Consider the following 21,905-nt stretch of genomic DNA (forward strand, 5'->3'; position numbering starts at 1 on the left):
CCCCCCCCCCAGTTTCCTCTGCCCCCTCCTCCCACCCCACCCCTTTGGCCAAGCTCCCTGGGTGGGGTTTCTACCTACACCTCCCCCCGGGCATGCAGCATGAAGTGCCCATGCAGCTCCCCGAGGTTGTCGAAGGAATCCTCACACTCTGTACAGTGGTAGGTGCCCTCCTCCTCCTCCTCATCCTCCTCCTCCTCCCTCCCAGCTGGTCGGCCCTCCCCAGCCCGAGGTGGCTCCTCCTCTTCCTCCCCGAGGGCCCTGCCTTCAGGGGCTGGAGCTTCCTGGGGGGCTGTAGCAGGACAGCAGAGCCGGCAAGGCGGGGTGCCTGGTGGGGCCTCCCCAAGGGGTGAGCGGCCACAGAGCTGGCAGGGCTGGGCTGGGGGGCCTGGGGGCTGGGCTGCACGGGGGGCCCGGCGGGATGGGCCCCCCCGGCCTCCCCCCAGGCGCTGCTTCACCTTGTAGCCAGGGTCATATTCAGGATCATCAGTGGCCTCCTCCTCCTCCTCCTCCTCATCTTCTTCCTCTTCGGAGTCTGGCTCTGAGAGAGTGTATTCAGAGTCAGAGGAATGCTCAGGGCCTGTAGGGGGATGGACGGGGAGAGACAGAGGCATCTAAGGACGAGGGCTCTGCCCCCTCCCTGAGCCTCATTCAGACTCTCACCGCAGCATGGAGCGGGCAGCCTGGACACAACCCTGCTCTTCCCCACAGAGGAATCCCAGTCGCATCAAACATGGCCTGGCACGCAGTAGGTGCTCAGTGTCTAAGCAAATGGATGTCTTGCAAGAACTGCATCTTAGGGGTTTAATAAGGACAAAGTAGCAGTAATAAAAACAGTAACAATAACAGTGTTCCTTGCTATTTTAAGAACCCTGTTCTTGGGGCGCCTGGGTGACTCAGTCGGTTAAGTGTCCGGCTCTTGATCTTGGCTCAGGTCTTGATCTCAGGGTCATGGGATTGAGCCCCGCACCGGAGTCTGCACTCAGTGGGAAGTCTGCTTGGGATTCTTTCTATCCTTCTCCTTCTGGCCGCCCGCTGCCCCCCCTCCAGCGTGCACGCATGCATGTTCTCTCTCACATAAATAAATCTAAAAAAAAAAAAAGAAGAACCCTGCTCATATATTTACCTACCTAAGGCTTATAACAACCTTTGGAGGCAAGTACTATTATTAACCCTAAGTGACAAATGGGAAACTGAGGTACAGAGCAGTTAGGTGACTCACTCACCTCCAGTCACACAGCTCTAACAGGAAAAGCTAAATATGGGTAATGACCTACACTGGATCATTTTAGGGAGACAAATAGGTCTTCAAGCAAATTAAAACACACGTATGTGGTGTGTATATACCTATATAGTTAAGTGAATTAACTCTCTTTTAGAGAGAGAGAGAGCACACGATCTCATGACCCTGAGATCACAACCTGAGCTGAAACCAAGACTTGGGTGCTCAACTGACTGCACCACCCAGGCACCCCTAAAATTTTTTTAATTTAATTTTATTTATTTGAGAGAGAGAGAAACAGAAAGAGAGAGGGGGTGTGTGTGTGTGTAGGAGCAGGGGGGAGGCGCAGAGGGAGAAGCAGACTCCCTGCTGAGCAGGGCACTCCACTCGGGGCGCGATCCCAGGACCCCAGGATCATAACCTGAGCCGAAGGCAGACCCTCAACCGACTGAGCTGCCCAGGTGCCCCCGCTAAAATATTTGTAAGTACAGATATATTACTGTGATTTCATGAGCATGCAGGACATGTCTAGGACAAGTGTAGGTTAAAAAAAGGAAAACAATTTGCAGTCGATGACAGGAAAGGGTGCCATCAGCAGTCATTACGGGGGGTGCAGACAGAGCACTGGTCGGGGGCGGGAAGGAGGCCCCCCTACAGCAGCAGCAGTGTGGGAAATACCCACAGGCAGGCACCTGTCAAAAGCACCCCCTCGGACTGCTACAGCCTTGCCCTGCATCCATCCTGGCCCCTCTTCCTCATTTTCCTCCAGCAGCCTGGAAGAACCCTATGACAACTGAGCCAACCACACTGGGCTCCTCATGGCTCCTCGACCCCTCAGGCGTGCACCTGCCGCAGGGCGTTTGCTACCCCCTTTTTACAGGCGGACTAAGGCTTGCTCCCTCCCCTCGCCAAGTCTCTGCGCAAGGGTCACCTTCTCAGAGACCCCCTCACCACTCTGTCTGATCAGCAATCCTTCCCCAGCACTCCCTATGCCCCTGATTCTGCTCTGTTTTTTCTCCTCAACTTCCCGTATCCAACATTGACCTGTGTGTTTACTGCCTGTTCCCCAGAGCAGGGACTTTGTCTGGTTCATTGCTGCATCTCTAGCATCTAGGACGCCTTCTTTGTGCCTGGCATTCAATTTAGCAAACCTTTTCTGAGGTTTTCACACATGCTGTTCCCTCTGCTGGGACAGTCTCACCCTGGTTTTCCCCATCATTCTTTAGGACACAGTAGGAAGCCTCCCTCCTTGGTGAGGCTGTCCCAGATCTCCTCATCCTAGGCAGCCACTCACTGTCCTCCGGTTGTCCTCACCCTGAGCCCTGAGGGCTGTGCCTGTACAAAGCCCTTTCCCACCAGACCAGGGGGCAGGCCTGCTCTGACTCACTGCTGGCTCCCTGGCATCCCTCAGATCAGGAGAGTAGGTGCTAAATGTTGGCCGATTGTCCCTCCCTGCAGCTCTCTCTCTACTCGTTCCTGCCTTGGTCTTGCCGTCCGTCTCTCTGCCATTTAACACGTTTCCTGAGGCCCTGGTGTGGGCCGCTCCCTCTGCCTGGAGGTTGTCCCCCACTCTATCTGCCTGGCGACCTCCTACTCATCCTTCAGGCCCCAGCACAGGCTCTGTCCTCTATGACGGCGGCTCCCTCCACCCCGGCTCCCGCTGGCCTAGCCCTCTCCCCTGGCTGCAGCCATCTGGGCCCTAGTACGTCTTCCCCATCAGACTAGGACTCCTTGAGGGCAGGTCTGGCTCATCTTGGGGTCCCCAACATTGCCCAGCCCAGGACCTGTGGGTTGAGTGCACAAGGGTGCCCTGAGGCTCTGACCTCCCTCCTCCCTCCAGGCCTTTGCCTCTGCTCTTCTCCCCCACCCCACCCCTGCCCCCGGCAACCAGTTCTTTTCCCCTAGCAAACTCCTGCTCCTCTTTAAGGTCCCAGCTTACACATCACCTCCTCTGTGAAGTCCTTCCTGACTCCTCAGGTGGTTAGTGTCTCTCTCTCGTCTGGGAACCCTCTGCCCCTGTCCCCCCGCCCCCAAACTCGAACATATCCTGACTACCTGGGTAGTGACCTGGAGATGGGGGACTCCTGGAAGACAGCACCTGGGTCTGACCCATCTCCATGTCCCCAGCAATGCTGAGACCCCTGTCAGCCTCAGCAGACATTTGCTGAATGGCTGCAAAACACAGAGGAAAGCCCTCTGGCCTTGGGCCGGGACCCCTTCCCTCTTTCTCCTCCCACCTGACTTCACACCACCTACCCTCCAGAGCCTTCAAGGCCCACTATGACTTCATGCGGTTGGCTTGGTAAAGGCAATCAGGTTGTCGTCCACGGCAACCAGGTCTTTCATGTCCACTGTGATTTTAAGGACCACAAGCCCTTTTGCACCTACCATGCCTTCTCCACCTACAAGATCCTCAAAGCCTGGCATGTCTCCAGCATCCACTGAACCCTCGATGTCCACAGTGCCCCCCAAGCCTCCCGCCTCCTTGAAGCCCACCAAATCGGCAGTGCCCAACAGCTCCTCGGTGCCCACCAAGCCATCAACGGCCCCCAACTCGGCCACAAGCGCAAGCAGTTCCAAGTCTACCAAGTGGGCCAGTACAAAGACAACCCGTTCTAAACAGCCCGGCAGCAAGTCCCGAGTCCACAGCAGGGCAAGGACGCCCAGCAAGGCCAGCACTGACACCAGGGCCAGCCAAGTCAGCAAGGCCAGTGGGGTAAGACGCCACCAGCGGAGGGGCACACACAGCCGGGGCCGAACTCCTGGCAGAAGGGGAAGCCGCAGCTCCAAGAGGTCACCCAGCAGGGCCAGCACCATGACCAGGATGAGAACTCACGGTGCCACACCAGGTGTGCCCAACAGGGCAAGAACTCCTACTTCCCAGAAAAAACAGAGTGGGGGCAAGAGTTCTAGCCGGCCTAGAAACAACAACCGGGAAAAAAGTAAGAGCCAGCCTAGAAATATGAGCAGAGAGAAGAGTTACAGCCCACCAGGAGCCTCAGGCATGGGGAAGAGTTCCGAGCTGGCTATAACCCCAAGTAGGGCCAAGAGTTACAGCCCCACTAGGATTCCCTTCAAGAAGAAAGGTTACAGCCAGTCTCCATCATCATCGAGGAGGGTGAGGAGTTATAGTCAGATGATCACCCCTAGCAGGGAATGGAGTTACAGCCCAACTGAAGTATCTAGCAGGGGCAAGAGTTACAACCAGGATAGTGCACCCAGCAGGACCCGGAGTCATAGCCGGTCTAGCACCCCCAGCAGGACCCAAAGTCACAGCTGGTCTAGAAGAGCAAGAAGTCGCAGTCAGAAGAGAGCCCACAGTAGGATGAGAAGTCACAGTTCGAAGAGAAATCACAGTAGGGCAAGAAGTCGTACCCGGAAAGGAACTCCCAGTCAGATGAGAAGACATAGCCAATCCAGAACCCACAGCAAGGGAAAAAATTATAACCAATCTAGAACCCCCAGAAGGGGAAAAAGTCACAGCCAGTCTAGAAGCCCCAGCAAGGAGAGAGATCACCAACGATCTAGAACACCCAGCAAGGAGAGAGGTCATAGACAATCCAGAAGCCCCAGCAAGGAGAGAGATCACAGACGATCTAGAACACCCAGCACGGAGAGAGAGCACAGACGATCTAGAACACCCAGCAAGGAAAGAGATCATAGACGATCTAGAAGCCCCAGCAAGGAGAGAGGTGGCAGCCGATCTGGAACCTCCAGCAAAGAAAGAGATCACAGCCAATCTAGAACCTCCAGCAAGGAAAGAGATCACAGCCAAACCAGAACCCCCAGAAAAGAGAGAAATCGCAGCCGATCCAGAACCCCTAGAAAAGAGAGAGGTCATAGTCAATGCAGAACCTTCAGAAAAGAGAGAGATCACAACCAATCCAGAATCTTCAGAAAAGAAAGAAATCACAGCCTATCCAGAACCCCCCGAGAGGAGAGAGATCACAACCTATCTAGCACCTTCAGCAAGAGAGGTCACAGCCAATCTCGAACCCCCAGTGAGGAGAGAAACCACAACCGATCTAGAACAACCCCTATTAAGGAGAGCAATCCTAGCCAATCTACAACCCCCAGAAGTCTCAGCCGGAAGGATTCCACCAGCAGGGCACACAGTCCCAGTCAGAATGGAACACCCAGTGAGACAAGGGGCCACTCCCCCTCTAGATTTCTCAGTAGAGCCCCAATTCCAAGCCAGGATGATATTCAAGGCAATGCCACCATCTCTAAGGCTGCCTCACCTGGAGAGAGGTCCTCATCGTCTTCTTCCAAGCTGGCATAGCCCCCAGTCTCAGCTGGCTCACGGGTCTCTGTCATGGCCAGGGGAGGGGACAGGAGACAGGAAAAGAGCAGCAGCTGGGCAGCGTCCCTCCCCGGCCAGCTCTTCACAGCCACACCTGGGTCACAAGTTCTCCAATGCAGGATGTCGGCAGGTAGAGCGGGATGCTGCGCAGGGGAAGGAAAGGCCTGTGGTGACTCAATAAATTTTTACATAGTATCTGCCTCCCCAGGCCCAGCTGTGTGCTCAGTGCTGGGGGAAAGGAAAAGAAAGATAGCCCCAGCTCTTCCATAGATCTTAATTTCCCCATCTGGGCAACAAAGCTGTCAGTGGTGTGAGGAAGCATCCCAAATATTTAGCAGCAGATATCAGCAGGGGCACCAATCAGAACTGAGGGGAACATGGTCCTATGCCAAGAATTAACCCTTTAGTTGCTGGTTTGTGAGGAAGTCCAGGGCTGGGGGAGGGTCCAAAGTGGCAGCTGAGGGTAGGGAATTCCTTGATGTAGTGGTGATCAGTCTAGAAGGACTTCAGTATATAAACGACTGGTATGACAGCACTAGTTTGTGTCAGACCTAATTCTATACCTTGGCAAAGTGGTGTCTCAGTCTGAACCCTAAATCTGCCATATTCTAGCTGTGTAGCTTCAAGCAAAGAACTTAACTTCTCTAGCCTGTTTCCTTCTCAGTACCAAAGGACTCCCAGGGCTTAACCCATGTAGTCCTTGTAACTATGTTGAGAGATTATCACCTCCTTTGTACACGAGGAAACTGAGACACAGAGAGGATTAACAAGTAGTTCAAGGTCACACCAACTAGTTGGTGGGTGAACTAGGATTTGATGCTACCCTCTCTCTCATAAAATAATCCCTCAGCTGAAAAAACTTTTTGAAGATTCAGTGGGCTGATTCAATATAAACTGCCGGTATGTGGCAGGTACTCCCATTAACAGTGGCTGTTGGGTGCCTGGGTGGCTCAGTCGTTAAGCGTCTGCCTTCGGCTCAGGTCATGATCCCAGGGTCCTGGGATTGAGTCCCACATCGGGCTCCCTGCTCTGCGGGAAGCCTGCTTCTCCCTGTCCTGCTCCCCCTGCTTGTGTTCCTGCTCTCGCTATATCTCTCTCTGTCAAAAAAATAAATAAAATCTAAAAAAAAAGTTAAAAAACAAACAAACAAACAAACAGTGGCTGTTAATACACCCACCCACAACCCTTTCTATAAACCCCAGCCACTCCAGACTTCTCACCTCTCCCCGTGCACACCAGGACTTTTCACATCTGTGGGTCTTAGCCAATCCTACTATTGCTGTCTAGAATGTCCTTGTCTGCCTGGAGAACTCCTACTCGCTCTCCAAAACCCATCTCAAACACAAAAACCTCTGTACTTCTTCGAGCCCAAATACCATCTCTACCTCTGCCAAGAAGCCTTCTCTGACTCCTTTCCTTCCTATCCCTCTTCACCAATACCTCCCTTCACACACACACACACACACACACACACACACACAAACACATGGCAATTCTTTTGTTTCCCATTGCACTCCCTGGCAGTAAAGAGCCAAGAAGAGCAAGCTAGTGAAAGGGTTGGCAGCCTCAGCTACACCTCTTTATGCCAAGACTTGTGCTGGGTACTGGGGATACAATGGTGGAAAATACACAATCCCTTCAAAGCCTAGAAGTCAAGTTTAATGCTGGGGACTAAAGGAAAAAAAAAAAAAAGCGAAGCCTGGAGGAGGCTGGTGCATGGGGGGGTGGGGGCTGGTAGCAATGGCAGGGGAGCTTTCTAAAGACACCTGGATCTGGGCTTTAAGGACAGGAGATTCATAATTGGCAGAGGAGAATTGTCCTAATACCCTTGTAGGGTCCCATTTAATTTGGGATTTCTACTTCATGCCAGGATAAGTTTGCCAGATTTAGTAAATAGAAACAGAACATGCCTGGTTAAATTTTAATTTCAGATAAACAGAAAATTATTTAATAAACATAGGTTCCATGCAATATTTGGGATAAACATTTCTAAAAGGTTATTCACCTGAAACTCAAATTTAACTGGACGTTCTATCTGCTACCTGGCAAGCACACGCTAGAGACCATCAGGACTTCCCATGAGATTACCAGGAGACATTGCTCACCAGGCTAGCCTACCTTCACCCAAACCCACATCACACAAGGACCTTCCAGACTATTCCAGATGTCAAGTGGAGACATTCTTTGGTGCACAAGTCCCATTCCTACAACGACTACGGTGGCCATACTGGCTTCCACAATTTTAAAGGGACACAAATGAGGCTCCCTCACTACCACAAGGAAAACACTGTGCCTAGGCCCCACCAAATAACCTACAGCAACAAATTCCCAGGATGCCCTGCGTGAACATAATAGGCACCCGTTCCCACAATGCTAGGGCAAGGAGGCCAGAGCAAAACCTTACACAGGACAATAAGGACCAGTCCCCACAATGCCCTGCGACAATCCTTCCCAGGATGCCTCGGGCCTATAATGACCACCTTCCAAGGTGTTCTGCGTCGAAGCACTCCGAGCTTCCAGGATGCTTGGCGTAAGGTGTGTAACAAAAGGGACTGCTTCCCCACAAGGAGCTAGGATAATGCTTCCCATAATGCACTAGGCCCATAACGACTAGCGGACCGACTCCCACAATGCCTCAGGGCCGAGCGTCCCGTTTCCCCAGGATGCCCCAGGGCGGCACGGAGCCGCGCTGGGGGAGAAAAGGAAGCCTGGGTCTCGCCCTCCGGCCATCACGGGCCAAGACGGCTGCCTGCCCGCCCCGGTGACGGGAGCCGTCACTCCCATCATGCAGCGGTGCCGTAGCGCCCGCTTCCCAGCATGCCCCGCGCACCCCCATCCCGGACACTCACCGGCACTAGCTGCCCCCGCTCTGGCTCGGCGGCGGCGGCTGCACGCCTCGGCTCTGCGCCTGCGCTGCAAGTCGGGTAGGAGGGAGTGCAAAGCGGCGTGAAGAGCCTAGGGCGCTTGCGCGGCGAGATGGACCATTCCCGTCGCACTGTGGGAAGAGGGGCTCTCCGACTTGGGCCATCGACGAGGCCCGCGCAGGGGGTTCCGGGCTTTGCCCCTCGCTGTCCGGGTTTACTTGGTACAGTCCGCAGCTAAACGGAACAAGAAACTGCAAGGCTTGCGCGTGCGTGAGCGAGCAGGAACGCGCCTTATAGAAAATGGGATGAGCTAGGGGATGGGAGCGTCAGCTAAACCTGGATCCTGGGCCTGAGGCTTGCTTATTTGCATAATCTTAGTGAGGGACAATAGGAGCCCTACGGCGCTGAAGGGGTGATTTGCATATTCCCCGGAGAGGCCGTACTCCGGAACGCCGTGAATAGCATATGGGGGGGCGGTGGCTGGGGGCGCTCCTGAACAAAGCGCATGCGCTGACGGATTGCGGACTAGCGCGGAGCGGGTGGCCTTGTTTTAGTTGGCATCAGTTTGCATCCGGAGAGGGGGCATGAGCGCCAAGACACTTACCAACCCCACAAGCCCTCCCCCCCCCCCAGCATAAATATTTACTGCTCTCTTCTGTGCCAAGGCCTGTGCTGGTGGGCACTGTGGTTTCCGCAGTAGACAAGACACACCTGGCTCCTAACCTCATGGCACCCCAATCAAAGGAAGGAGAGCCACAAAAGTCAGAACCACAACCCAGAGTGGTCAGACTTGGGATGAGTGGAGTATAGGAAACTGTGGGAGCCAGAGGAGGTGCCTGCCCTAGCCTGGAAAGGCTTCCAAGAGGTGGTGATCTTTAAGCCAAGGATGAATAGAAGCCAACTGGAATAGGAGTTTTTCTGGCAGAGGGAACAGCAAGGGTAGAAGCCTATAGGCAAAAAGTAGTCATGGTTTGATTGAGAAAATGATAGCAGCTAAGTATCCCTGAAACAGAATTAAGAGAGGGGAATGGCACCTACAGGTGAAGTTAAGACCTCAGACTACGCTGTATAGGAAGCTATTGCAGCATTCCAGGCTTCCTGGAATTGACTCAAATTCCCACTCAGAACTCTCCAATGAGCTCCCATTACACTTAGAAAAAAATCCAAACTCTGTCATGGCCCAGGGGCTATACACATAGTCTGCCCCTCCTTGTCTCTGACTTCACTCACTTCTCTTTATCCACTCCACCGTCTAGCTCCACTTCCCCTCAAACACTGCAATCTCTTTACCACCTCAGGCCTTTGCCCTTGCTATTCCCTTTTCCTGAAAATGCTTTTCCCTCTGATCTTTGAATAGCTGATCTTTTTTTTTTTTAATTTTTTTAAAAGATTTTATTTATTTATTTGAGAGAGAGAGACTGAGAGAGAGAGCACATGAGAAGGGGGAGGGTCGGGAGGGTCAGAGGGAGAAGCAGACTCCCTGCCGAGCAGGGAGCCCGATGCGGGACTCGATCCAGGGACTCCAGGATCATGACCTGAGCCGAAGGCAGTCGCTTAACCAACTGAGCCACACAGTCGCCCCTGAATAGCTGATCTTATGCTCATCATTCATTTTTTGGCACAGGTGTCAATCAGGCAGGCTCTCCTTGATCTTTCAAAGATGGCACCTCCAGATTTGCTTTAGAGAAGTGAGTGGTGTTATGGATAAAGCAGGTTTGGCCATGAATCCATGGTTGTGGAAGCTGGGGTGAAGGGTGCATGGGACTTCATTGTCCTGTTGTCTACTTCTGTGTTTGAAGTTTTCCATTATAAGTTAATAATACCCCACATCGCCTTACTCTGCATTTTATCTTAAGGGTACTTATGGCAATCTGAAATTTAAGTTTTTTTGCTTCCTTGCTGCAGTCTGTTCTCTTCATAGAAGCTTTGTGAGTGTAAGAATGGAGTCATCCTTTTTCTTTGGGTCCTCAGTGCCTAGACTAGGATCAAGTTTCAGATTAGTACTAAGGTGTCTAGAACATCTAACATTTGCCTTTTTTATTCACTATGGCATCTCCACATCTTTTGAGTAGCACCTGGCACAAAGTAAGAGATCAATATATTTTTTAGTCTAAAATTAGAATCACTCATCTAAAATTTAGTGGCGTGAGGAGGAGGGAGGAGCCAGGAATGCCAAGCTAAGGGGGTTTGACTTGACCTAGAGGTGATGGGGAGCTAGGGAAAGGTTTTGAGCAGAGCAGGGACAGGTGTTGCCAGGGAGAGATGTGAGTCATTGAAAGGTCCTTTGGAGATCGATGTCAGGGGTAGGAGTAAGTCAGGGGAAGGATCCAGGCCGTTGGCTGGGGATGGGGTAGCTCAGTGGCTACTGAAGAGACAAGACTCAGTGACTTTTGGCTTGTGGAATGGCCAGGAAAAAAAAAAACAATTTCTTGGAAGAGGGGAGGTGCCCTTGAAGAGGTAAGGACCCTCTCCTGGCTTGTACTGTCCACCAGCAACCATCTTACTCCTCTCCCTCCTCCCTCCCTTAGTTCAGTTCCCCTCACAACATAGTGCAGCTCTGGGCAGAGGGACAGACACACAGCCACCCCAGACACTTGTTCTCTCCTCAGTTTAATGGTGGTTAGTGGGATTGCCAAACCCCCTCCCCGTCCCCTCCCCATACAAAATGTGTTTGTTTGTTTGTTTGTTTTTACAAGAAAAAAGGGGCAAAAGCCAGGAATGAGGGGAGGGGGGTGCAATCTGATATTTTCATACAGATTTTTAATTTTTTTTTAATATATTATATATAAAACCATAGAGAGCAACGCACCCCCCAAACTCCTTTCCCTCTCCCTGGAGGGCCTGGAGGAGAGATGGGGAAGGCCCCCCCAGGAGTGGGTGGAAAGAGAGACAAATATGGATAGGACAGATATGGGGGGAGGAGGTGGAGGGAAGGGGAGCCCAGGAACCTGGGAATTGGAGAAAAGGGTTGGGGCTGTCTCCCTCACCGCCCCCATCGAAGTTATGACACAAAGACACAGAATCCCTGTTTCCATGCCCTCCCCCCACCCTTACCCCCACCGTGCAAACATGGCTTTGCAAAGAGGTGCCCAGAGCTCTGTGGAACTCCTACAATGGCTGGCATGGGGTCTGGGACCCCCAAAGAAATCTGTGTTCCCCTTCCCTGCCCACCCCACCCTTCCCAGAATCTGACCCCTTCCCCACAAGACCTGGTTCTGCAGCCTAGGGGCCCTGGCCTTCCCCCAGTTATCTTCCCCCAACCCAATCCCTACCGCCCTCCCTGGACTTGGGGGGTCTGGACCTTTGGCCCCTGCCCCCTGGGGGGCCCAGACCTCTGGGCCCTTGCTTCTGGCCTTTGCAGAGACCCAGGATCCGACACCCCCATCCCTGCCCAAGCGTCTGAGGTGTTAGTGGTGGGGGGAGAGGCCCACCATCCCAGACTCTGGTAAATGTCTTTGCAGCTGGCAGTGGGGTGGACCCCAGCCCAGGACCAGGCCCAGGCCTGGGTGGAGGTGGGGTCAGATGAAGAATTCTTCTTTCCTCTTGTGTCCGTCGCTGCCATTGAGAAAGGCTTCTCTTGCTTCTCCCTGCTCATCCAGGCCACTGGCCTCATGGGTCAGATAGGAGCCTGAGGGGTGGCAGACCCCCAGGCACAGGCGACACATATGTGGACCCAGGAGTTGGGCAGAAATACACGGGAAGACGGAGACAGACAAGACATACCAGGCGAAGAAAGAGGGAAAAGGGAACATACAGGGAGAGGTCATCAAGTCCAGGGGATAGCAAAACAGGGGCAGAAAAGAGGTAAAAGCAGAATTAGGAAGACTCCAAAAGTTCACAGAAAGACCACCCTTATCCATTCTCTTGGCGGTGTCCCCTTGCTCTGCTCCCAACGAATCCAACAATTAGGAAGATAAATGTTTTATTCAAACCCACGGCCTTAATTGGCCTTCAACGTTTCACCCCTTTTAGAGTCGTGGCGGAAAGGTCCGCCCTTTTGGAATCTTGGCCTCAGGTCCCGCCAGATTTCGAATCCCGGATCTAGGCTCCGCCCCCTTATCACCTCGGCTGTACGCCCCCCTCTTTCCAACCCGGACTCTAGGCCCCGCCCCCTTCCGGATCCCACAACCAGCCACACCTCTCGCTGAATTCAGACCCCGCCCCCACTCACCCTTCTGCCGTACTGAGCACCAGACCATGCCCACCAGCACACATATGATCAGAAACACCAGTAGCGCCAGGATGCCGCCCACAATGGCGTAGGGCACCGACGTCTGAGCCTCTACCACCGCACCCGGGTCTGCCAGAGAGACAGGGCGCAGGACCAGGTCATCGGAGGACGGTCCCAGCCCGGCCCCATCGCTGTGGATCGCTTAAACCAGTCCACACACTAACCGCGCTTTTACGTGCCACGCCCCTCAAGTTATTGCCGCTCCTGGCCCCTTGTCCTGGCTCCACTCTTTCCTGATGCTCCACTTCCACAAAGAATGCGCGCGTGTTGGTTTGCACACTGCCCGACCCAGCCCCTGAGTCCTTTTGCCGGTACTATCCCACTTCCTTCCCCCACCCCATTCCCCACAGAACAGAAACAGCACATCCCTTTTCTTTGGACTCCCTGACCCACAGAACCTCAGGTCCAAGTCCCTTTCCCCCTTGTCTAAAACGCTCCAGGTATTTAAAATGCTGAGCTATAGGGCCCAACAACTTCCAAAATTCCTGCCCCACCGTTATAAGGGCTAACCACATAACACTTATTTTGTGCTAGGGGCCATTTCAACCCCTTTATATATTTAGCTCATATAATCTTCACAACCCTATGAGGTAGGTGCTATTGTTTATTTCCACTTAACCGATGAGGAAACTAAGGCGCAGAGTTACCCGCAATAGGATGCTGCAGAGCCCAGTGTGAACCCAGACGGTCAATCTGGCCGCAGAACTCCAGGAATTCTGTTGGCTGTTGACCCCAAGGAATCACCCTTTGCACAGGCCCCTCAAACACCCCTGGCAGGTCTTGAACCATCCAATCCAGCTCGCCCATTCCCAAGGCCCCGCCCCACCCAGGACACCCGGAGACCTCCTCCGAGGCCCCGCCCCTGCCTTGAGCCCCGCCCCCAGGCCGGCCGCTGCCTGCCCTCACCGTAGACCACGAGTACATAGAGCGCCCTCGCGTGGCCGTGCTTGTTCGACGCCTCGCAAGTGTAGGTGCCATTATCGGCTGATACCAAGCCTGGCAGAGTAAGCGTCTCCCCGACCGCCTCGGCCCGCTCTGGCAAAGATTCATTCCCGCGGTTCCAGCGGATCTGGTTTGGTCTGGGCATGAGTAAAATATAGTGAGAGTTAGGGACACAGGTGCCAACATCCAATTCTGAGTTCTCAGTAATCTAGATATGTAGCATCTCCAAATAAGAGGGTCCTTACTAGCCAGCCCTATCCTTCCAATATAACCTGCAGTCCTGGGCCCAGCTTCCACCCGACACCAGTCTCAAGAATCCTAGCCTCCCGCCCCCCGCCCGTTCCACCGTCAGAATCCAGGAGTCCAGGGCCCCACAGCTTCCTTCCTCAAGATCCACAAGCCCAAACGCCAGACTCCTCCTCCCTCAGGGCGCAGAAGTCCGGGCCCAGGCCCCTCTGTTCATCCAGTCCTCTCTTTCCCGAGACACAGGTGTCCAGGTCCCCGGTCTTCTTCTTGTCAGGACCCAGGAGTCTCGGGTCCAGCAGCTCACCTGGGGTTCCCTGTTACAGCACACGTTAGCACCAGCGTGTCTCCCTCCCTCACCACAGCTTGGGAGGCATGGATCCGGGCCGTGGGAGAGTCTGTGGGCGGAAATGAGATGGGAGAGAGGTGGTCCGGCTCATCACGCGGGGCTGGAAACCCTCCCGGGGGCAAGCGGCTGGCGTTGGGACCCTCCGGCCCCCCGGGTCCCGACCCGCCGGGCACTTACACTGCACGTCCAGCACGTACTGCGTCTGCTTGCTGTGTCCGGAGGGCAGCGCCTGGTTCTGCGCCTCGCAGATGACGATGCCGCCGTCGTCCTTGCGGTCCACCCGAAACCGCACTGTGCTCGCCACGCTCCAGACCTTGCCATTTTCCTGGCCGCTGCTCACTCCTGCCAGGCGGGGCGGGGAAGCTGTCAGGCCAGGGTTCCGGCTCCGCCCACCGAGGGTGTACCCACCCCGCCCCCCGCCCAAACCAAGGCACGTCATTTGCCAAGCTCCGCCCCTTATCCACAGGCCTCGCTTTGAGTCCTCCAAGCCACGCCCCTCCCCGAACCAAGCCCACCGCCCCAGAAGCCTCGTCCCAAAGCTCCTCCCCCTTTCGCTCCCACGCCCTCTCCTCTATCAATTCATTCCGTAGAGGCGTATTGAGTGGCCAGTGTCCGCCTGTGCGCTCTTCTCCGAGCCCCGCCTCCTCTCAGTCCCACCTCCCGCCGGCACCTCCCCTCCCACCCCGCCCCGTCCCGCCCCCCACCCCAGGTAGTACCTTTCAGCTCCTTGCGGTCGCGGTACCAGCGCAGGACCGCGGCAGGGCGGGACCGCGGAACTAGGCAACTGAGCTCCACCTCGCCTCCCTCCACCGCCTGCTCCCGAACCTCCACCACGGGATTCTCTGGGGCCACTGCCGTAGGGGGGAAGGGGTAAGGGAAGGCGGTCAGCGGAGACACCGAGGGAGACTCAAAGTAACTAGGTGGAACAAGGATCCCGGGTGGCAGAGGTCAAAAACAACCAGGTAAAAAAAAAACCAGGTTTCAGGATAAGAGAGAAGCAGAGGAGAAAGAAGGAGGGGATGAGTCTGAGGGGGGTGGCGTTACCCAATACAGTGAGCGTGGCAATCTGGTGGTGGGTATCCTCCGTGTAGAGCTGGCAGAAGTAGCCCCCCTCGTCCTCCAGGCGGGCATCTGAGAGCCGGATCCGCACGCGGCGCGGGGAGAACTCCTCAAGCTGGAAACGCTCGTCCTTCAGGGCTAGACAGAATGAACAGGAAGGGATGAAACTGGGGAGTCCTGGCCTCAGGGGTCCCGCCCTTCCGCCAGGAGCTTAGAGACCTGCTCTTGGCGTCCTCTCTCCAGCCAGCCATACCTGTGCCTCTAAGGGGCCCACCTAGTTACTCCCTTGGGGACCCAGAACGATTCAGGCCCTCCTGCCCACAGGACCAGGAGTCCAGAACCCTAGCTCCATGCTCTGTCAGGACCCAAGAGTCCACACTCTCCGCTCTGTCCTCTTTCAGGACACAGGGGTCAGGCCCCAGCCCTCCTCTTTCAAGACAGCATTCCCTACCCCAGCACTCACCGCGGGTGCCGTTGAAGAAGAGGGTCTGCCTCGCTGGGTTCTGAATGACAACTATGGACCCATCATACTGGTGCAGACGGCAGGTTATCTCGGCCACCCCTCCCTCAGCCACGGTCACGTTCTCTGTCTGTACTTCCTGTCCAGCCCCTGGGCCAGTAGACAGAGAAACTCGTTGAGGGCTGCAATTCCATCTTTTCTCTCTCCCTCTGTTCCTCTCCCACCTAAACCTCCATTTCCCTCTCATTCAGTTCATTGCACCCAACATTTCCTGAGGGCTGGACTTTGGGAGATGGAGAAAACCTGCTCGAGAGGGGCTGCCAGTCAAGATCCAGTGGTATGTGCTCTAATGGGGGCAGCACAGGGCACACTGGGAGCCCAGAGGAAGGGGAGAGACTAAGGCCACCTAGGGAGATGGGTGATTAGAGAAGGTTCTGGAAGGAAGCTCCATTGGATCCAGATCTTACAGTGAGCAGGAATCACCAGGTGTGGGAAGCTGCTATGTGCTCACCAAATCCTGTCTTTCACACCTGGGCACACATTGTAGTTTGCCTGCAAAGATGGCCACAATATTCTTCCCATCCCTGTGCATGTCCTTTGTAAGTTGACTTCTCTCCTCCCCTCATTAAGGAGGCACTCTGACCCTGTGAATCTGGGCGGGCCCTGTGACTTGCTTTGGCCAACAGAATTTCCTAAAAGTGATACTGTCTGAGTTCTGGAGCCCAGGCCTTGCAGTTTCCATTTGTGCCCTCTTGCTGTCCTGAGACCATCGGGTGAAGATATCCCTCCTAGCTTCCTTGAGGGCAAGGGACCACATGGAGAGAGAAGCCCAGCCAGGAGCCAGCACCAACTGCCAGTCATGTGAGTGGGGCCATCCTGGGCCCTCCAGCCCCAGGTGACTGCAGGCACATGAGTGACTCCAGCTGAGACCAAGAGAGAACTGCCCAGCCAATTCAGTCCGAATCACTGACTCCCAGAGTCATAAGCAAATAATGCGACTGTTGTTTCGAGCTATCACGTTTTGGAGGGTCTGTTACACCGCTAAAGTTAACTGGTACAACACACGATTGGGCTCCATTTCCTAGGATCCCTTATACTTAGTTGGGGCCATGTGACCGATTTCTGGCCAATGGGATGTAGGTGGAACAGAGAGACACCCCTTCCAGCCTGGCTCCTGTCACTCAAAATCCTCCTTGCTGCCTGAATGGAGAGGACCCCGAGGAGTCTTAGGAGGACAGGATCACAAGCTGGAAGGAGCCCGGGGCCCTGACTGACTGTCCCCTGCAACCTGCATGCACAGGACTGTGACACGAATGAGAAATACACTTTTTTGTTAAGCCGTTGAGATTTCAGGGCTCATGTTATTGCAGTCAACCTAACATGATTAATCCATCAGAGGAGCAAGGTAGGGGATTAGTAAGGGGGTATTTTCAGCAGAGGCAGTAGCCTAGAGTAAAGCTCAGAGCTGGGATTAATCAGCATCAGCATCACCATCATCATCGTCACGGTCATCTTCAAAATAAAATAACCACAGAGTGGTAGCTGGTGTTTATTAGGCACTTGCAGTGCCAGGCTCTTCTGCTAAGGGTATCAGCTATACAATTTCCACCTCATCATCACAATACCCGGATAAGGTAGGCACTATTATCAATCCCCAGGTTTTTTTAATTCCCATTTTAGAGATGAGACAATTGGTCCAGAGAGAGAAAATGACTTGTTCAAGGTAGTAGTCAGAGGGGCAGTGGGGAGGGGGGCAGGATCTGCATCCAGAGCTCTCTCTAATTCTACAGTTTGCTTTCACATCCCCTCCTGGCTGTCTGGGTAGAAGGAAATGTGCAAGAGGGGTTGTGGGATTTGCTAGTGAAGGGCCACAAACGCCAAGCTCGGGAGATGAGCTTTTATCCTGAAGGCCGGGGGAGGGAGGTTTTTAAACAGGAAAAGTGCCATGATCAAATGGGGTTATTTCCCTTTAAATGTGGGATAACTGTAGCTTCATGTCTCTGACATTCTGGCCCATTCATTCGAGTGTTTCCTGAGCGGTAGGTAGGTGTTTAGGGGCCAGGTGCCCAGAGATGAGTCAGATGAGATCCCTGCCCTGGAAGGCCTTCCAGATTTACAGGGAGGTAAACACAAATCACTGTAATAGCCCATCAGAAGCGTTATGTTCCCTGTAAGAGGACTAGGTAACCTGATTTGGCTGCCGAGGGGTAGAAAAGATTAATTCTGGAGGATGGAGGCAGAGACAGCTGGCTTTCTACCTGGCATCCATAATTCCCTTTTCTTCTTAGTAAAAGAACCCTGATTGTATTTATGGATGCCCTATGACCCGCAGAAAGAGATATTTCCCAGACTCCCTTGCAGCTAAGTGAGGCCATGTGATAATGTTTTGTCCAATTTGATAGAAGGAAAAGTAATTTCTCTGGTAATTCATGTGGTAATTTTGGGAGGACTTCCTCAAGAAAGGCGACAAGTCCTTTTTCTTCCAGGTCACCTTTATGCTGCCTGGAAGTAGGATGTGATGCCTGGAGTTCTGGCAGCCATTTTGACAAGAGGACAAGGGCAGTAGGGATGGTGGAACTAAGAGCCAGAAGGTGCCTGAGTCTCTGGTGATGCTGTGGAGCTGCCTCAAAAGCCCTGGATGCCTACTTCTGGACTTCCCTTAGGTTTGAATATCATGCTTTGTGTATTTAAGCCACTATTAGGGGTTAATTTAGCACCTCCTGGCACATCAAGCTTGACATGTCCAATCCTGGCCCCAAATATTTTCCTCCCCATGTTTTCTCAATCTCAGTAAATATCACAACCATCCATCCAGTTGCTCAGGCCTAAAAACCTTTCCCTCACTCTCACATCCATTCCATCAGCAAGATCTATCCATCTACCTCTAAAAATCATATCCCAAATCTATTCATCTTTGTTTACCTCCTCTACCACTACCCTAGCCCGATGACACCATCTCTTACCTTGACCTTCAAGAGCTACTCATGGGGCTCCCTGCTTCCATGCCTGCTTCCCCTCAGGCCATTCTCCACACAGCAGCCAGATGGATTTTTCAAGAAGGTAAATCAGATCAAGTCACCTCTCTGCTTAAAACGCTCTGAAGGCTGCCCATGACACGGAGAATAAAATCTGGTCTCCTTCCCTGGGCCTTCAAGGTGCTATATGGCCTGGCCCCTCCCTGACTGCAGTTCCAACCACCCTCCCGCTACTTCTTCACTCCAGGCTCATTGGCCCTTGATGTTCCTCAGACTCGCTGAGCATGATGCCACCTCAGGGCCCTTGCACTTCCCTCTGCCTGGAATGTTCTTCGCCCTTGATCTTCCACGACTCCCTCCCTCCCACTCTCAGTTGGATCTCTGCTCACATCCACACCTCCTCCCGGAGATCTCCACTCACACCCCGTCCCACCACCTCCAGAACACTTTGTCATTGCCATTGGCTCTATTTCTTCTACAGAAATGTCCCTGAAGTTATTTTGTTAATTTGCTTACTTGTTTATTGTGTTTGTCCCCCATCTCTAGAATACACACCGCACACACCCCATGAAGGCAGGGGTGTCATCCGTTGGTTTTACTGCTGCACCCCTAGTGCCTAGAAGTGTGCCTGAGACTTGGTCCGTGTCTGGGAGATGGATGAATGAATAGCTTGTGCCAGGCAGGATTTCATTTCCACCTCACAACGACTTTGTGACATCGTCATTCTCCTCCTAAACATCTGGGTTGATCCCAGCTGGACCACTGGCCGTCTTTGTGACCTTGGGCAAGTGGCGTGACTTTTCTGATGCCTTCCATTTAAAAGGGGGTCGATGCCAGTGCCCGAAGCTCAGGGAGCCCTTCCTGCAAAGCTGCTGTTAATACAAGTCCAGAAACATGCCCATGCACATGAAAACTGGCCTGTCTGCACATTTTGGTGCTTAAAAAACAAACAAACAACAACAACAAACAAAAACCATCCTGAAACCTATCCATGGATTCTGGACCTCAGGGCTAACCCAGTGCTACCCCCCATTTTACAGATGTGGAGAATGAGGCTCAGGGTTCCCAGGCAAGTCAGTGGCAGAAACTCAATATTTCCTGGGAGCCATCAGGACCTCGGTATCTCCCCCCCCAATTATTCCTCTGCTCTCTGCTTGAGGGTGCACATGGGGTGAGGGTGGGGGGCTTTTGTCTTGTTCCCTCCCCCTCCTGAGGAGTCAGTAACCAACAGTGTCTGTGCCTGGAATATTAATGTCCCAGGAGCTTTTGTTTCAGGGTTGGGGGGTTGGGGGGTGGTGAGGCGGGACTTTCTGGTCTGAGAGGGCTAAGCTTTTGGGACTGGGGCACTGGCCCTTTAAACTGTGTTGACAGCCTGGAGTCGTCATGGGGATGGTGCCTGGAAAAAGGGACTGGGGAGGGCTTGGGAAAGAATGGCCGAGCAGGTGATATGCAGAGACCCAGAATCCAGCCCTCTCTTCCCTTAGACCCAGGAATCCAGCCCCCCAACTGCCTCTTCTCCCAGGATCCAGGAGTCCAGGCTCCTAGCCCCCTTCTCCAATCAGGATCCAGGAGTCTGGGTTCTTAGCCTCCTTCTCCTTCAACTCCAGAAGTCCTGAGCCCCAGCTTCTCCCCCTTCAAACCCAGGAGTCTGGGCTTCCAGCCCCCTCCTCCTTCAGGACCCAGGAGCCATGGGTCCAGAGTACACAGCTGCTGGATGTTTCCATGGAGACTAAACGGGGTGGGGGGAGCACTTCCTGGGTCCTGAGTCAGCGAATACCCAAGGGAGTCTCAAGGTCATGGTTCCGGGAAGGTCACAACCACCCCTTCTGTATCCGCTCCCCAGGGGGCTCATGGCTTCATGCCTCCTTCCCCCACTTCCTCCCCTAGGGAGGTGGTACATCCCTGCGTCCTGAATGAACCCACCCTCAGCCCCCCATCAATGGCGGAGTCCGAACATCCTAGCACAAAGCATCAATTCTTCCCCAGCTCAGCCTTGTGAAGGCGCCTGTATTCGCAGGACCTAGGCATCAGGGTCCCAGCCCCTCCTCCCTCTGAAACCTGGAGTGGGACCCCCCAGCCCCTTCCTCTCCCCAGGACTCAGTAGTCTGTACCTCCATTCCTAGGAGTATGGACCCTAAGCCCTCTTCTCCCCTTAGACCCAGAAGTCCAAGCCCCCAGCCCCCTCCTCCCTCTCACACACATGTCCAGGACCCTTAGCCTCCTCCCTCAGACCCAGGAGTCCAGGCCCCCAGCCCCTCCTCCCTCAGACCCAGGAATCCAGGCCCCCAGCCTCCTCCTTTCCCAGAAACTTGACTCCCAGGCCACAGTCCTCAACCCTCAGAACCACAGTCCTGCCTTCCCCCAGCCCCCTGTCCCCCTCCCATCTGGGGACCAAGCATCAGGTGGGGGCGTAGGGGTGAGTCAGCAGCCTCACACACAAAGTGGCCCCTGTGGCCCCTACGTTCCTGAGATATTCAGAACTCCCTAGATTCCAGGCCTCAGGCCCAGCCGGGGGTGGGAGATTACCCCTGGGTGTGGGGTCATGGGGGAATTCTTGCTCCCTCCAGGAAGGGTGCACGCTGGCACTGAGCCCTCACTGTCCTATCCTCCAGCCCCAGTGCCCTCTATTCACCCCCTCCCAGGAGAGCCCAGGCTCTGTCACTGCCCTCTTGCTCCACTGAGTGCCTGCAGAGGAGCCTTGGGGCCCGGTTCCCAGGGGACCTATGGGCTTGGGATGGGTCTGGGGTCTGCACTGGCAGGAGCCAGTGGGTGCTTGGGTCTTGGTGCCACAGGCCGTTGGGCGCTGGCAAGTCTGACTGTCTCCAGCCCCCCCCCACCTCCCCCACCCAGAGAGAGAAAGCTGCCTTTGTGTTCCCCAAGACGGGGACAGGCCAGGCTCGCACGACATTAACCCACCCCAGGCCCCAGCTCTGCTGTGTCTAAGGTCTTGGAATCCATTGCAGAACCTGACCCCTGCTCTGGGGACTCAGGCATCTGGCTCATGGGTGGGTGGGGGTCAGTGACAGAAACCTCCCAAGACCTGCATCCTGGGGTGACTCATAATTGGAGGGGAAGGTCCCCCTGCTCTCAGAGTGGCCTGTCAGAACTTTAGCAGGGAAAAGTGAATCACTTGGGAGGAAAACATTTGGGATCAACAAGCCCCCGCCCCCCCCACAAAGCCCCCTAACTCTTAACAGTCTCTCTGTCTTGTCTTCGTATCTGGATATCTGTTTCCTCAGTCCCTTTCAGTTCAATCCAAT

The 21,905-nt window shown here is 54.2% G+C and overlaps 2 protein-coding genes across 5 annotated transcripts in view; both read right to left on the reverse strand.

Annotated features, from left to right (window-relative positions):
* Nucleotides 1-20: 20 nt before the first annotated feature.
* ZNF428 (zinc finger protein 428) lies at nucleotides 21-8,682 on the reverse strand. Of its 3 annotated transcripts, none has more exons than XM_031026659.2 (3): nucleotides 8,003-8,105; nucleotides 5,461-5,665; nucleotides 21-577 (listed from the first exon to the last, which is right to left on the reverse strand). In XM_031026659.2, exons 2-3 carry the CDS (start codon nucleotides 5,534-5,536, stop codon nucleotides 75-77), a joined length of 579 nt encoding a protein of 192 aa, XP_030882519.1. In that variant the 5' UTR covers nucleotides 5,537-5,665; nucleotides 8,003-8,105; the 3' UTR covers nucleotides 21-74. The 3 variants fall into 3 exon arrangements, with proteins under 3 accessions (XP_030882519.1, XP_030882518.1, XP_006732035.1); XM_031026658.2 differs by having other exon boundaries at nucleotides 7,927-8,072; XM_006731972.3 differs by lacking the exon at nucleotides 8,003-8,105 and adding an exon at nucleotides 8,372-8,682 and having other exon boundaries at nucleotides 23-577.
* A 2,297-nt stretch (nucleotides 8,683-10,979) lies between these two features.
* The window catches only part of CADM4 (cell adhesion molecule 4), an 11,690-nt gene continuing 764 nt past the window's right edge, over nucleotides 10,980-21,905 (reverse strand). The window contains exons 2-9 of one of the 2 annotated variants that reach the window (XM_081807014.1): nucleotides 15,674-15,820; nucleotides 15,196-15,348; nucleotides 14,868-15,002; nucleotides 14,329-14,493; nucleotides 14,110-14,200; nucleotides 13,524-13,696; nucleotides 12,558-12,686; nucleotides 10,980-12,014 (exon numbers count right to left, since the gene is read on the reverse strand). In XM_081807014.1, coding sequence (XP_081663140.1) covers nucleotides 11,905-12,014; nucleotides 12,558-12,686; nucleotides 13,524-13,696; nucleotides 14,110-14,200; nucleotides 14,329-14,493; nucleotides 14,868-15,002; nucleotides 15,196-15,348; nucleotides 15,674-15,820 — 1,103 coding nt within the window. In that variant the 3' untranslated portion in view covers nucleotides 10,980-11,904. Of the gene's footprint in view, nucleotides 12,015-12,557; nucleotides 12,687-13,203; nucleotides 13,341-13,523; nucleotides 13,697-14,109; nucleotides 14,201-14,328; nucleotides 14,494-14,867; nucleotides 15,003-15,195; nucleotides 15,349-15,673; nucleotides 15,821-21,905 lie in introns of those variants that run through there. The other variant, XM_081807015.1, reaches the window with a different exon arrangement.

The sequence above is a fragment of the Leptonychotes weddellii genome, chromosome 16 (assembly GCF_054177405.1).
Source record: "Leptonychotes weddellii isolate Sample4059 chromosome 16, ASM5417740v2, whole genome shotgun sequence".
In the NCBI taxonomy this organism is placed as follows: Eukaryota; Metazoa; Chordata; class Mammalia; order Carnivora; family Phocidae; genus Leptonychotes; species Leptonychotes weddellii.

Bases quoted from the DNA above. Each gene is read 5' to 3' on its own strand.
- ZNF428 (XM_031026659.2), bottom strand. From the start codon at position 5,536: ATGACAGAGACCCGTGAGCCAGCTGAGACTGGGGGCTATGCCAGCTTG. The intron at 578-5,460 runs GTGAGGCAGCCT...ATCCCCCTACAG, and splicing joins CGATGAGGACCTCTCTCCAG to GCCCTGAGCATTCCTCTGAC.